At 36.9% G+C, this 16,154-nt stretch overlaps 1 protein-coding gene and 1 non-coding gene across 8 annotated transcripts; one reads left to right on the top strand and one right to left on the bottom strand.

Annotated features, from left to right (window-relative positions):
• Nucleotides 1-2,936: 2,936 nt before the first annotated feature.
• On the top strand, nt 2,937-13,906 carry LOC103123929 (E3 ubiquitin-protein ligase TRIM38-like). Of its 7 annotated transcripts, XM_060189266.1 has the most exons (8): nt 2,937-3,036; nt 3,224-3,239; nt 4,364-4,484; nt 4,597-4,804; nt 6,760-6,855; nt 7,754-7,984; nt 8,754-8,776; nt 8,869-10,618. In XM_060189266.1, the coding sequence occupies exons 3-8, from the start codon at nt 4,447-4,449 to the stop codon at nt 9,032-9,034; spliced, it is 762 nt and encodes a 253-aa protein (XP_060045249.1). In that variant the 5' UTR covers nt 2,937-3,036; nt 3,224-3,239; nt 4,364-4,446; the 3' UTR covers nt 9,035-10,618. The 7 variants fall into 7 exon arrangements, with proteins under 7 accessions (XP_060045249.1, XP_060045250.1, XP_060045246.1 ...); XM_060189267.1 differs by lacking the exon at nt 3,224-3,239; XM_060189263.1 differs by having other exon boundaries at nt 4,364-4,804.
• LOC132538501 (small nucleolar RNA SNORA57) lies at nt 4,064-4,228 on the bottom strand. The gene has a single exon (XR_009549855.1). It is a non-coding gene; the product is annotated as a small nucleolar RNA SNORA57 (small nucleolar RNA).
• Nucleotides 13,907-16,154: the final 2,248 nt, after the last annotated feature.

Genomic DNA, 16,154 nt, shown 5'->3' with positions numbered 1-16,154 from the left:
GGTATACTGACATTGATTTTGTGGAGATGTAAAGCTGTACTTTATGACAATAGTCTTATAAATCATCATCTAGTCAGTAAAGTGATTTAGAAAAAAAAAGGTAAGTTTGTTGATGTTAAAATATTCAGACATCATCTTTCTAGGAACAGAAAATGAGACAAAAGAGTTGAATCTGGGTGTCAAATCCATGATTGAATCATCACTTTATCCCAGAGGAAGACATCTGAGGATTCTACTCATGCTGACAAAGACTAGATTGTAACTCCAAAGTAAAGGGTAGCATAATATACCATCTCCAAAAATATCATTTTTACATAAGTACGACTTTGAGCTAAATGAAATTAAGAAAAAAAACATATCTAAGAAATTTGTTTGTACTTCTTCTATATTCCCTCTTCCCCCAAATTATATAAATTTGTATATGTTTCCCATTTTCTGTCTCTACCAGAAAGGACAGAATTCGAATTCAATTACCAGAGACAACCTACATAGCATCAGAGGAATATACATACATAGCAAATCTTACTTCACCACATGTGAGCCACCCCATTACATCCCACCTATAAAAACATTTTCCTTCCTCTGGTCACTTCCCGAAAATCCATTGTTCTTTAGTTAAGCTGATCCTTAAGACCAAATTCTAACCACTTCTTTGAGTTCTTCATTTGAGGTCTCGCGTGTTTATCTGTGTCCTCTGTTTCTACTTTCTTCTATCATGCCCCACATTCACAACATTTCACATTATTTCTGACACTGGATGTTTGGGATTTGTTCCCACCTGACTAAGTGCATTTTATTCACTTTTTATTTCACCTTGAGTTAGAGCAGACTTCATAAGTTAAGGATTCAGTCCCACAAACAGTCTACACTACACCTTACATTTGCCACATGCCCAGGCTGTTATTCCCTGTGTTTCTGTCTGCCTGTTTGGGAGTTTGATCATTTTCTAGAATAAGTCAAAGGATCAAAAAAGCATTCTGTACATTGTTTATTCTATAATGAAATATATATTAAAGGATACAGATAACAAGCAAATGATAAAACATATGACATGATCAAGAAAAATCCCTAGCACAAGAGTGTTTGCCCCATGGATTTGGGGCAAAATTTTTTAACATCATTCTATTTCAACTTTCAGCATAACTTGTTTTAGTATTGTTTTATCTTAATTTACATCTTGGGGGAGAATGCTTTATTTTGAACTGAATAAAAAAATTTCCCATTTTCTGTGTGTCTGCTTTTATGTCACTACCATATTGCTTTGATTACTACTGCTTTGTAATATAGTTTGTAATTCAGGTGCACAATGTCGCCACTCTCTCACCTCAAATTTGCTGAACAAATAAGTTCAGTGTCTTTTGTGGTTCCATACACATTTCAGTCACATTTTTCTATTTCCATCAGAAACATTATAGACATTTTGAGAGGAATTGAACTGAGTTTATATAGTGCTTTATGTTGGGTAGTCCTTGTAACAATGTCAATTCACCTAATTCAGAAGATATCATTCTATTCCTTTGTGTTTTCTATTTCTTTTAACTGGGATCCAAAAGTTCATTTTTAATGAACTCCTTTCAGCTTATTGTTTTCAACATACACCTCTTTCACTTCTTTCTTGAGTTTATTCCTATGCACCACAGGAGATTTGGAAATTGAGTGAAGGGAGAGGTGCTAAGGGGATACTTCAAACTTAATGCCCTTAGGGTAGAAGAGGGTGACAGTTTGGTGGAAGGTGAAGTATACTTACACCTGTCTTAAGGAAATATGGGCCTGTACCCTAGTGACAATCATAGTCTTTATATCAATATTTATTTAATAGAGTTGATATTAAGTTTGAAAAAGAATGTGCAATGTTAAGAGAAATTACACATTTGATTGGGAGATGGCCCAGCAGGTAGAACACTGGCTTTGTATTGGTGAGGTCCTGAGTTGAATTCAAGAAAAATATGTAGGCTTCTAGTTCATGGTCATAAAATGTTTTTTCATTTATTTGGTTCTATTTAATTTCTTTTTTTACCAGTAGGGTTTTAAGCGGTATTTTTTCTTCATAATTTTAGGACTCTTGAACATTTTTTTTCCCATATAGAAAGTGAGGGACATAGAAAGAGACAGAGATAAAGGGGTGACATCACACACTTCTCCACCACTCATGAAGCTTCCCTTTTGGTGGTTGTTGGGAACTTGAACCTAGGTTCCTGCTCATGGTAAAGTATGCCCTCTACCAGACAAGCTATCTTCCCACCCCAAGTATAGCTTTTTTTTTTAAATGATATTTTGCACATTTTAGTGTACAAATTTTGTACTGCTTCTGTTGACTTTTAAAAATGTATTTAATTTATTTCATGTAAGATGGAGTTTAACATAAAAGAGAAGTCAGAGCACTATTATTATTATAGATGTGGTTTGAGGAATTGAAACTGGAGTTACAGGCATGTAATTTAGATGTTCTATCAGTTCAGTTCTTTCCCCAATGCTATTCATTTTATTTTTAAGTGTTTTGTTATTTTGCTATTCTTAAAATAATTGTTCCTTAATTTAATTTTCATATTGAAATCCTAAAATTGAACTAATTACTCTAGTTTTTTAATGTGGATACATTAATATTTTTCTATATGCAAAATTATGCTAGCTTCAAATACATCTGTGGTATCTTTCTCTCACTGTCTCCTTGTTTCTACCTTTTACTTCTGTTTTTCAAATCTGGTTATCTTATGTATTTTACTTGCTTAATTATCCTGGGTACAAACTTGAGTTCAATTTTGACTATAAATGATGAGAGTACACATCCTTCTCTTGTTCCTGATATTCAGATATTATTACAAATTAAAGCATAATTACACAACCCTAGCCACTGTGGCTTCAGTTTTTCAGAGCTTGCAAAACATGTTTCCTCTCAGTCACATAGCACTCTCAATTGACGGTGGTTTCGTTTTTTAGTTTAATATATTCAGAATGAACTTCCTCATACAGATCTTGGGAGGTGGCAGCTGCAGAGAGCACATCAGGAAATATATGAGTTTCTGCTGTGCTGCAAAGGTAATGGATAATTTTAGACTGAAGTTACTTGGTGGTGAACTAAGTGTGTGTGTGTGTGTGTGTGTGTGTGAGAGAGAGAGAGAAAGAGACGAAGTCCCCTGAACTATGAAAATAGTTAAAGATTTTTCTCTTAAGCTCTTGTTCCATTTTGCTTTCCCTTTCACTGGACACAACTGCACAACTCAAGTGATCCAGAATGTGAGGTAAATAAGGGTCCAGGACAAGAAACCTGGGGATTTAGAGGAAGGGTGGGCTCTTTTCTAGGAGCTACTGCCTAGTGTACCCCCACAGCATAAATAATCGACAGGAAAAGGAAGTTTCCAGAATAAGTCCTCTGTGACTTTGAGAGACATGTCCTGATTATTAGAGAAAATAGCCTTTCTAATAATATTAGTTGAATCCCTGTCTTTAGTTAAAGCAGCTGTCACTTTAATTTCCTCTTCTTTTAGTCTCCCTACAAATTCCAGGCAGCGGGAAAGGATTTGAGAAGATAGAGCCATGTTCCCTAGATAGCTGCAGTAATGGGGAAGGAGAGAGAATCTCATGTTCCTCATTGTTCTTTTCTGTCTCTGGTTGTTGGGTCCAAAGTGGTAGACACAAAAACATGCAGAATCCAGATTATCTAAAGTGGCCTTTCCTGTATGCCTTATACCTCCCTCATATCTATGAAATCTCGCTAGACCACTCACTTACCTAAATAGTATTACTAGTTACAAATAAATGATTTAGGCAATAATTATTCTAGATATTCATTTGAATAAAAAAGGTCAATCTCTCTCAATGAATTCTTTCTCTCTTGTTGCAACCGATAGAGGAAACTATCTGCAAAAATTGTAACGTGCTCTCTCTCTCTCTTTCTCTCAGATCTCATGTAGCCACAGCCGCATATAGCTGTTGAACAGCTGAAATCTGGATAGTGGTACTAAGAAATTTAATTTTAGATTTTAATTAATTTTAAGTGATCACATGTGGCAGTGGTCACTATTCTCTCTCTCTCTCTCTCTCTCTCCCCCTTTTTTTCTAATTGCCATGTCCCAGTGCTTGAGGATAGAACTGGTGGATTGGAAGCCATCAGTACCAAAACACCAAAGATATAATGCCAAGGGGCCCAGAGCCCTTGTCCTCTGCCTCCATACATTAAGTACATTACACGGACAGGGACTGCAACCCGATATCCACCAAGAAAAGGAGGGTGGTGATCACTAATTTCTACATTCTACAACACATTATGTGATACGTATTGTCTCAATTTACACTTATTTCTTATCTCCAGAGAGAAGACATAAAGATCTGTGGATAATCCTGGCTCTTTTGCTGCTATCTCTAGATCCAGTGTTCAAGCTGTTGAGGAAAAGCCATGGCCTCAGTCACTGTTACTGAGAAGATGAGAAAAGAAGCCACCTGCTCCATATGCCTGAATCTGATGACCGAGCCAGTGAGCATCAACTGTGAGCACAGTTTCTGTCATATGTGCATAGAGGAAAACCTTAAAAAACAACGTCATGTAACATCATGGCTGGGGACATACTATTGTCCCCAATGTGTGGTTTCATTTAAAAGGGGAAGTATCCGACCCAACAAGCAGTTACAAATCTTCATTGATTACATCAAGGAGATAGACCATAAAATGTTATGTGAAGAACACAGAGAACAACTCAATATATTCTGTGAAGATGATGGCCAGCTCATCTGCTGGCGCTGTGAACGAACAGGACAACACAAAGGGCACCTCACAGCTCACGTGGAAGATGTATGCCAAGGCTATAAGGTAAGTTGTGTGTACCACATGACTTCAGCAAATACCTGCCCTCATGCTATTCTCTGAGATTTGAGATAGTTTAGCCTGAGCTCCAAGATTATCATCCTGAAATATAGCATTTTGCTGTGTCATTTTTCTGGAAATTGTTTGCATTGACTTCCCCACTGAATCAGGTCCTGACTGTCTGTCCTGATCTTTCATGCAATAACTAGTCTTTTGTCTCTAATCACTCTTGCTATGATGAGCTTTTCCTCCTCTAGAATGCAAGGTGAACAACTCCGTACCTACATTTGTTTACTGCTTTAAACCATGTATGTGATTTGAGAAATCACAATAGATCCTGAAAAGAAAAGGTAGAAAAGAATTTTATAATCTAATAGGATAAACAAACCAGTAAAAGAAGACTGTCTAGGGTCCTTTAATTTGGGTGATGCAGAGAGCACCAAGGGGTGTGGAGTGTTGTATAGGGAGGTTACCGTAACAGGAAATGAGCTCTGAAAAACACTTGGTGACCACACACAGACACAATATACTGCATAAGTCATAATGGGTGTGTGTGTCAGGAAAAGCATATGATGAACTAGGAAAGGAAATTGGGAGAGAACTGTTTCGTTTCGGTTCTTTTTTCTTTTCTCTTCTCTTCTTTTTCTCTTCTCTTCTCTTCTTTTCTCTTCTCTTCTTTTTCTTTTCTCTTCTCTTCTTTTCTCTTCTCTTCTTTTCTTTTCCTTTCCTTTCTTTTGCTTCCAGGGTTATCGCCGTGGCTTGGTGCCTACACTACAAATCCACTGCTCCCTGGAGGCCATTTTCCCCATTTTTATTGCCCTTGTTGTGGTTGTTATTGTTGTTATAACTGTTGTTGATGATGGATAGAACAGAGAGAAATGGAGAAAGGAGGGAAAGATGGAGAGGAAGGGAGAAAGCTAGACACCTGCAGACCTGCTTCACTGCTTGTGAAGTGACCCCCCTGCAGGTGGGGAGTTGGGGGCTCGAACTGGGATCCTTACACCAGTGGCCCTTGAGCTTTGCTCCACTCTGCTACTGCCCAGCCCCCCCCCCCCCGAAAGAACTGTTTCTAACAACTTTAGTTGATATCTTCATTCACCATAGTAGATATCAAGGATCATGTATGTCAAACACTCTGGCAATAGTTACGTGGATCAGCACATTATTTATGAAGTCTTTAGATTATTATCATGTGCTATATGCAATGTTTTTCTGGTAAGACTATAGAGATGAATATTGTTCAGGGTCAGTAGATGATCTGGTAGTTACAGTTAAGCTACCTGCCACTTCTAACCTTTTGAGCAAGTTAGCATAGTTGTATTTCTACAACACAGATACCAACTGCCTAGGGTTGTTAAGGGGATAAAATATTTTACTGTATATAATCTTCAGCATGCTTCCTATCAAGTTCATGTAAGAATTCACCATATATCCCATGTTGTTCTAAATCTTGGAGGGCTGTGTTTTTCTTTAAGTACCTAATGAAGATTTGTCAGATTGACAACTAGTGAATAGTTTCTCTCGTATGTGGAATCTAGGGAACTGAAAACACCTGAAGTTGCAAAAATAAAAAAGAAGAAGAAATGGCAAACAATCTCGAAGACACTTATCGTTGGAAGGGTGAGGGTATAAAACTGTGATGATGAGTGCAGTGTAGAACTATACCCTATACCCTTATAATCTTGCAAACCACCATTAAATGAAAATGGGGGCTGGGTGTTGGTTCACTGGGTTTACTCACATTACCATGCACAAGGACCCAGTGAAACCCTGCTCCCCACCTGCAGGGAGGATACTTCAAGAGGGCTGAAGTAGGGTAGAAGGTGTCTCTCTTTCTCTCTACTTCTCTATCTCCTTTCCCCCTCTCAATTTTTATCTGTCCTATCTAATAAAAATAGAAAAAAGAAAAGGAAAAAAAAAGATTTGCAAAATTGACTTTATTCACTTCTTTTTTTCTCTAGGAAGAGCTCCAGAAAGCTATGAATACACTGAAGGAACTGGAAGATAAATGTAAGAATGAAAAGATATCTGTGAGAGATCAGATAACTACATGGGAGGTAAGAATGTTACTTATGGGGGCCAGGCAGTAGTACAGTGGGTTAAGAACATATGGCACATTGGGAGTCGGGCGGTAGCACAGCGGGTTAAGCGCACGTGACTCCAAGTGCAAGGACCGGCATAAGGATCCCGTTTCCAGTTCCCGCTCCCCACCTGCAGGGGAGTCCCTTCACAGGCGGTGAAGCAGGTCTGCAGGTGTCTATTTTTCTCTCCCCCTCTCTGTCTTCCCTTCCTCTCTCCATTTCTCTTTGTCCTATCCAACAATGTCGACATAAATAACAAAAATAATAACTACAACAAGGGCAACAAAAGGGAATAAATAAATAAATTATTTAAAAAAAAACATGGCACAAAGCACAAGGACCAAGGTAAGGATCCCACCTGCGGTGAAGGGGGGATCGCTACACAAACAGTGAAGCAGGTCTGCAGGTGTCTATCTTTCTTTCCCCCCTCTGTCTTCCTCTCTCAATTTCTCTCTGTCCTATCCAACAACGACAGCAATAACAACAAGGGCAACAAAAAGGGGAAAAGTACCCTCCAGGAGCAGTGGATTCATAGTAGGAGCAGTGGATTCATAGTGCAGGCACCGAGCCCCAGCAATAACCCTGGAGGCAAAAAAAAAAAAAAAAGAATGTTAATTAAATGATATCAAACAACTTTATGTCTTCAAGTTTAGGCAAAAGGGAGAATGACAGGGAAAAGTGCTCCCATCAATAGCTAAGATATTGTTATTAGTTAATATCATTGTCTTCAAAGTTCATCAATGCTGTATCAGGTTTCAGAACCTCCTTCCTTTTTAAGGGTCAGTAGCCATCCATTACTGTACATACATTCACATTTTGTTTTTCATTTATCTGTAAATGAACATGTTGCTTAGCTCCATGTTTTTGCTTCTAGGTAATAGTAGAGCAACAGAAACAAAAAATCCAATCAGACTTCAAAACTCTCTATAAATTCCTGCATGAAGAGGAGAAGACTTATCTATGGAGACTGGAGAAAGAGAAAGAGGAGACTCTGAGAAAATTGCAAGACAATGAAGCCAGTCTGGAAAAACAGAGCCATGAACTCAAGAGCCACATCATGGAACTAGAGAAGAAGTGTCAGGGCTCAGCCCAGAAATTACTGCAGGTGAGGCTGGAACTTGAGCTTAAAGATGGGAGGTTCCTGAGCTTATTACTAAGAGGGGATGGTGAGCAATAATGGGAGTACTGACAAGGCCTACCTGCTTTACTTTAAATTGCACATTAGTGTGGGAAATTTAAAGTAACGTTTCTGTTAGATATACAATATCCTATATACTATAAGAGGTGGCCTCTCTTATAGTCTATAAAGTATACTTATATTAACAGTTTCTATTTCAGTGGGATGTTATGAAAATTAAATGTATCAACCACTGTAAAGTGTTTAGAGCAGTGTCTTGGATCTAATGTTTATTGTTAATATTTGAGTCAACTCTCAGTACCCTGCAAGAAGATCCTTGTGATATGCGATTTCTATTATGAACTTACTTTGAGGAAATTATGTCACTGGAAGGAAATCATGCAGAAGAGGTATGAGTATGCTTCTAGACTATTCTGACATAGTCCAAAGGCTAATGTGATTAGAGACACTATAGTTTCCCAAAGACCTCAGCAAGGAAGATAATAGACTCAGAGACTGAAAAAACATACTACCATGCTAAATGTCCAAACAGAATGAAAGGTAATGGACTCTAAAGTTGATAAGCACACTGTCATAATGAAGCCAGGAGCAGGAATCATTCTCTCTGGGAATCCATTAAGAGCTAAGACAGTGGTCACTGTTCTTTGGAATGTGTGTATAAAGAATAGTCCCATGTGGCGAATCACACAAAATACTGATGTTTCCATGCTCACTATATGTCTATTTTTCTCTACAGGATGTGAAAGACACCTTAAGCAGGTAAGTACTATGTGGATACAAACAGAAAGTGGTATAGGTATATAGAGATAAATGGAATCTTCTACTGAAGAAATTTCTGTCATCTGTTCTAGAAGTTCATCTGTGAAACTGAAATTACCTCAAGCCATCCCTTTGAAGATTCTTACAGTGTGCAATGTTTCTGAGCTTCACTTTGATATGAAAAAGATACAAAAGGAATTCAAGGTGTGTGGATTAAATCCCCTAAATAACACAGAGGAAAAGGACCTTAAATTGTGATCAAGTTCACCACTTCTCTCAGACAGAATCATAGAAAGACAGTTATATGAATGGAACTGCTGCAATCTCCCTTGTTACTATTCTCCTATTCTTATATAAGGACATAGTATATTTATTATTTATGCAAACTGTTCAAATTCCAGAACTTCAATTTAGAAACTGTGCCACCCCAGGAAAACCACCATCCCATCTGAAAAATTAAGATATTAACAATTTCTATTTCAGTGGGATGTTATGAAAATTAAATGTATCAACCACTGTAAAGTGTTTAGAGCAGTGTTTTGGATATAATATTTATTGTTAATATTTTAGTCAATCTCAGAACCCTGCAAGAAATGTAGGTATGAATTATTGACTCTACTATCACTGGCTTTTGGGTATTGATACAAATAGTAGGGTTAGTATTAGAACCACAATGAAAGCCAAGATTTATCAATTGCAATTTCTGATTTTTTTTTTTTTTACTTGCGTACCACTCAGCTCTGACTTTTGATGGTACCAGGAATAAAACCTGGGACCTCAGATTTTCAAATATGAAAGTCTTTTGCATAACCATTATGCTATCAACGTGTGCATTTTTCAAGTTTAAAATTCTACCATATCCCTAGTATGTCAACAGTTCTTAACTTTTAAAATAATAAATGAGCAAAGCTCTTCTAAAATGCAAGTATCTTTAACTCTAATGACCACAAATGGGAAGAAGACATTGTGGAAAGAGAAAAAAGAAAATATGTTTGAATGCAAGGAATATAGCTCAAATCTTTTGATTTAAAAACAACTTCCCAGATCAGAGAAATTAATCACTGGGTAGGATACCTATAATGCCATGTTCATGGGGCAGATTCAAGTCTATGCGCCACATGGGAGGCCTTATAGTAACAGAGAGAGTTGTGGTACCGTGGTGTCTCTCCCTCTGTGTGTGTGCCTCTCTCTGAATTTTTCTCACTCTGGCCCGAGTGGAGAAATCATGCATGCATAAAATTCTAGCTCAAGGATAAAAACAACTGTCATAAATGCTGGATATAATGGAATGTCCAGAAAATACAATTTGCCTTTAAAAGGGCCTGACAATTTTCTATCTAAACATCTAAAAACTACAGTTCTAAGATTTTATATATGTTATGTTATTTTCCAATATGTCCCTGAATTTTGGTAGCTGTTAAATAGAGATGGAAAAGGTCTAGTATTTATTTCTAGTACAATAATTTCTGGAAATCGCACATGGGAGAGGAAAGGTTTTGGTGAGGACAGAAGCCATGTTAACTCTGGTTAGTTCTGGTTTTTGGCTTTTCTCCATGGCTAAGAAGGTGATAGCAATGACAACATCACAACTGTCACACTCTCTTATTAAGAAGTTACTATATAGTAATATTTTTTATAATCACTAAAAATAAATCGGCTTATTTAATTCTCCCTAACATACTCTGTGACAGATATGTTGATTTCTATTTTACATTAGATAAAACAGAGGCAAAGAGAATGATTTACTTAGTATGAAACAAAACATAAATTTCAACACAGGCTGGCTTTATTTAAAATAAACTGTGCTCTTTGCACCAGAAAATAAAAAAAACATGTTTGTTTATTTGTTTTCAATCAGTGTGACTCTGAATCCAGATATAGCTCATGATGAACTTATTCTGTCTGAGGATCTGAAACTAATGATCTGTGGATTCCCCCATCAGAAGTTTAAGATCTCTAAAAGAGTTAATACCCTACCTTGTGTCCTGGACTGGAAAGCACTCACCTTAGGAAGATATTACTTTGAAGTGGACATAGAAGAAGGAATTCAGTGGGATTTAGGTATTTTTCTGGAATATGTGTAGGGGTCTTCTTGTGGATTCTGGGCCATCAGACTGGAAAATTAATGGCTAGTAGCCCTAACCACTCCTCTAGCTATCCTTTCTGTGTAGGAGAAACCCTTGGTTGTGTGAAGTTTTCTTTCTTTTGTTTCTAGGGAAAAAAAACATATTCAGTTTATTTTATTTTATGATCAGAGATTTTATATGATATTCAGATGTGAAAATCCAGAGTAATAGCTGGTAAGTTCATGAGAAATGGAGATGACATTGAAGTTTAAAATTTATAATTATTAGCTTATAGAAGGTATAATCATGGAGTTGATCCCACTGATAGAAAGATGATATGGTAGAAATATGAAACATAAAGTAGGGGCCAGACAGTAGCCGACCCAGTTAAGCACACATGGTAGTAAGCACAAGGACCTGCCCAAGGATCTGGGCTCAAGGTGGGAAGTTTTCTGAACTGCTGGTTCATACATCTTTGCCTTCCCCAAGGCCTCTTTCTCTGATACTCTCAGGCTATTTTTCCAGGTTTATCCTTCTTTGCTTCTGTCTTCTCCATATGAGTAAAGAAAAGAAGAAAGTTTTTTTCTTTTTGTCTGTCTAGCATAGAGACTATAATGTCAACCCAGGTAAACATAGGAAACAAGTCTGCTTTCTTTAATATTATTTACCTGTATCTAGAACTTTGCTGTACTTTTTCATGAATAATTAGTAAATTGCACTAAATGAATGAACATACAATATTTTAAAAATAACACAGGTGATCACCCTGAGTTTGAGATAGATATTAATATTTATATTTCACTCTCTATACCACTTCAAAATTTTTTTTTAAACTGAAGCACCACTCAGTTATAGCTATTAGTGATGCTGGGCATTGAAGCTGGAGGCTCTTGTATATAAATCCTGTGTGTTACCACTTCACTGTCTCCTCAACTTTACCATTTATTTTCAGTGCTTTCAGTGCTTTTGAATCTCCAAAGTTCTTGTTTGATAAACAGATCAGCATAGTGTCCCAAAGGACTGGAAGTCAGATTTTCTTTGGATATATTAATGAGTGTCCCTGAGACCAATTTCTATTGAAGATATATGGATGTTTCACTTTATTAACAAGCTATTCACAGAAACCCTTTGTTTAAGAATTCAGCACAATTTTGATACTATCGAGTAAAAGCATTATGGTCCACAAATGAACATCTAAGTCATTCAAACCTGTTCAGCCAGGTATAGACTGAATAGAGTGGTGATTTCCATAACCACTGCTTCACAATTCTGATGTCTTTCTCAAGTAGAGATTATTGTCTCTGCTTCTGACCCCGTCTGTTGGTGTAGGAAAGTTCTGAAATCATCTCCAATGGAATAAGAGAGATGAAGCAAAATAATTGTTTTGGGGATGTCATCAACATGATAAGCAGTCATTATCTGCCTGAGGAAAGTTTAGAAGAAGTCAGAACATCCCCACATTTCTTACTACTGGAAGTTCTAATCGTGCTGAGACAGACTGGGTTGTAATTCTAAAATGAAATGTACACCCAACTATGCCAATTTTGCCTAAGAAATACTTGTAGGCAAAGCTAGAAATAGACTGGGAGTATGGATTGACCTGTCAACATCCATGTCCAGTAGAGAAGCAATTACTGAAGTCAGAACTCCCACCTTCTGCACCCCCAAAAAAGAACTTTGGTCCATACTCCCACAGGGTTAAAGGATAAGGGAAGAAGACCAGAGGGCTCTGAATCCCAATCCCACGAGTACCCAAAGTGTTTGTCACCAGGAATCTTGTTTTTAAACCATCACTGAAAGGGAAGAAAATTTGGAGAACACCAGAGAAAGTCAGGTACTATTTCTTTTATCTGGGAGAGAAGAGGATAAAAAAAAGGATACTTGGAAGTCAGGTGGTAGCGCAGCGGGTTAAGTGTACGTGGTGCAAAGCGCAAGGACCAGCTAAGGATCCCAGTTCAAGCCCCTGGCTCCCCACCTACAGGGGCATCACTTCACAGGCGGTGAAGCAGGTCTGTAGGTGTCTATCTTTTTCTCCCTCTCTCTGTCTTCCCCTCCTCTCTCAATTTCTCTCTGTCCTATCCAACAACGACGACAACAATAATAACTACAACAATAAAACAACTAGGGCAACAAAAGGGAATAAATAAATAAATATTAAATAAATATTTTTTTTTTTAAAAAAAGGACACTTGGAAGTAGTCATGGGTGTAAATGTGACTTAGAGAGGAAGTGAAGGCAGGGCTGTAGAAAAAAATGGGCAAAAATATATATAGGTATATAATTATTATATAGTTATATTTATAGTTGTCATAGTTAAAGTTATAGTTATCATTATGAAACCACCCATATCTGTGACCTAGAGAGAACTGCTGCAGTTTCCAGTAGAGCAAATAAGGACACAGAACTCTGGTGGTGGGAACATTATGGAATTATACCCCTAGAATCTTGGAATTTTGTAAGTCAATATTAAATCACTAATAAAAAAGAAATATTAGTAGCTGGAAGAAATGTAGGTGAGAGAAAAAGTCTCTATCACCTATATGCCCCACATCAGAGCATATGTGTGTACAGATGTTCTCTATCCATTTTCTCCCAGGAAGTTTAGGAAGTAGTCACCAGAGATACTAGGTCTTTATCAATTCAGAGACAGCTCCAGAGGCATCTACATAGCAAACCTTACTAGATATAATCCTTGCCCACCATTATTGTCCCTATTATTTGCTATTTCCCTTCTCATAATTTGCCACTAAAGTAAAAAAATCAAGAAGATAAAGAACTGAAGGAAAGACCTTACTAAAGTCTAGGAACTTATAGTTTTCCTTGCTATAATTCACTAAGGATAAAAAAAAAATCCCCTCTATATATTCAGCTGCCAAACTTGGCCATCTGAGAAGACGAGAAGAAAAACTAAACTTTCTCAACTAACAGAAACAAAATTTAAATTCAACTGTTCTTTTATAAGTTATCTTTTATAAATCTTGTGACTTATTTATATGATACAATATTATCATGGCTAAAATGGTGAACTATCAAATGGTTAAAATATTAAATGAATACCAACTCACTTTGCATATGACTGATTGTATATTTATGTATGCGTCTGATTACAATTATACTGTATACTTCTATTTCTGAAATTACCAAGATTAATTCATAAAAGTCTTATTTAATTTTCAAGATACATTATTCATAAAGTTCAGAAGAATAATAGAAACTAACTCAAAAGTTTTTCAGATTAATATTACCTAGGATAATTTTTAACAAGTGAAAACTAAATTAAATTATTTGCATTAACTTTAAATGTACAGGTGTTAATTGTTATTACCACTATGTATGTTTTTTCTTTTTTTCATTGCTATTATTTTAATTATTTTGGATAAAGACAGAGAATTTGAAAAAGAAATAAAGAAGAGGAGGGAAAGAAAGACACCAGCAGAACTGTTTCACAGCTTGTAAAGCTTCTTCCCTGTAGGTGAGGACCAGGGGCTTGAAACTGGTTCCTTGTTCATGGTAATATGTGTGATCGACTAGAGGCACCACTGTCTGGCCTCATGAAAAATTTTTCCACTGGGCAGGAGAGACAGCATAATGATTATGCAAAAAGACTCTCATGCCTGAGGCTCTCAGGTCCCAGGTTCAATCCCCGCCCCACCATACGGCAGAGCTGAGTAATGGTCTGGTTTCTTTTTCCTCTTCTTCTCATTGAAATAAAACAAAATTAAAAAAAAAATTCTATGAGGTCCAGGTAGTGGCTCACCAGATTAAGAGCACAAAGTACTGAACTCAAGGACCAGAGCTAAAAGCAAAGATCCAGGCTGGACTCCCCACCTGTAGGGGGCACTTCACAAACTACATGTGTCTATCATCCCCTCCCTCTCTTATCTCCCCTCCCGTCTCAATTTCTCTCTGTTCTGTCCAATAAAATGGAAAAAAATGTCCTCAAGGAGCAATAGACTCTTAGTGCCCACACCAAGCCCCAGCGATAACCCTGAAGGCCAAAAAAAGAGGGAAAAAAAAGAAAGAAAAATCCACCTAGGTTTATTACTCCAAATAAATTCTATTTAACAACCAAAGAACCTTAGTGATAAATTTTTATCTAATCTTTTAAGTAGTTTTATAGGTATAACAACTGGGCACACTATAGCTAGTGTATTAAATCTATACAACTACAGGGGAATATTGCTCACTTAATGTTAACTCTGGACTGGGGAAACTAGTAAATTAGGTAAGTGACTTTCATGCCTGAGGCTCAGTGCTCCCAGATTCAATCCCCAGCACCACCACAATTTACAACTAAGGAGAGCTCTGGTAAAACAAACAAAGAAACAAAACAATGGAAACTCTTTCAATTCATCTTTCCATTTATTTAAGTCAAATTAATTTCTCTTAGTAATACTTTTGCAGATTTTAATGTGTACTAGTTCCATTGATTTTATTATTATATATTTTGCTACTTTGAGGTTAAACAACTATTTCTTAATTTCATTAACAAATTGGTCATTATTAGAGTGTGAATAAACAATTGAATTTTATGTATTGACTTTGTATCCTGAAATGTTGCTGAACTCATTAATTATAATTTTTAAAGTATTTAATTTATTTACTATTGGATAGAGAGAGAAGTTGAGAGGGGAGGGGAAGGTAGAAAACTATAGGGAGCCCGACAGTAGCACAGCAGGTTAAGCACAGGTGGCGCAAAGCCCAAGGACTGGAGTAAGGATCCTGGTTCCAGCCCCCAGCTCCCTACCTGGAGGCGGGTAGCTTCACAAGCGGTGAAGCAGGTCTGCAGGTGTCTATCTTTCTCTCCCCTTCTCTGTCTTTCCCTCCTCTCTCCACTTTTCTCTGTCCTATCCAACAATGACGACAACAAGAATAACTACAACAATAAAACAGCAAGGGCAACAAAAGGAAATAAATAAATATTTTTTAAAAAAAGAAAACCAAATTTTTTTCATGTGGATACATGAAGCTTTTTTTTTTTTTTTTTTTTAATGAAATCAGGTGGTGGCTCCACCAGTAGAGTGCACACATTATTATGAGCAAGTAAACAGATTCAAATCCCTGATCCCCACATGTGTGTGTGTATGTGTGTGGGGGGGTGGGTAGAGATAGTAGAGTAGGTTTATAAACATCACTCTTTTCTACCAAATTCCTCTCTCTTTCCCTCTCTTCCTCCATGCCTCTCACTTGTTATTAAAAAAAAAAAAAAAAAAAAAAAAAAAAGGCTGCTTGAAACAGTGGAGTCATGAAAATACCATGCCCCAGCAAAAACCTTTTTGGTAATAAGTAAGGCTTTTTTTTTTAAATAATTT

This window comes from Erinaceus europaeus, chromosome 4, assembly GCF_950295315.1.
Source record: "Erinaceus europaeus chromosome 4, mEriEur2.1, whole genome shotgun sequence".
NCBI classification, from domain to species: domain Eukaryota; kingdom Metazoa; phylum Chordata; class Mammalia; order Eulipotyphla; family Erinaceidae; genus Erinaceus; species Erinaceus europaeus.
The sequence above is the reverse complement of the archived record's forward strand: the minus strand, read 5'-3'. Positions and strand labels throughout refer to the sequence as shown.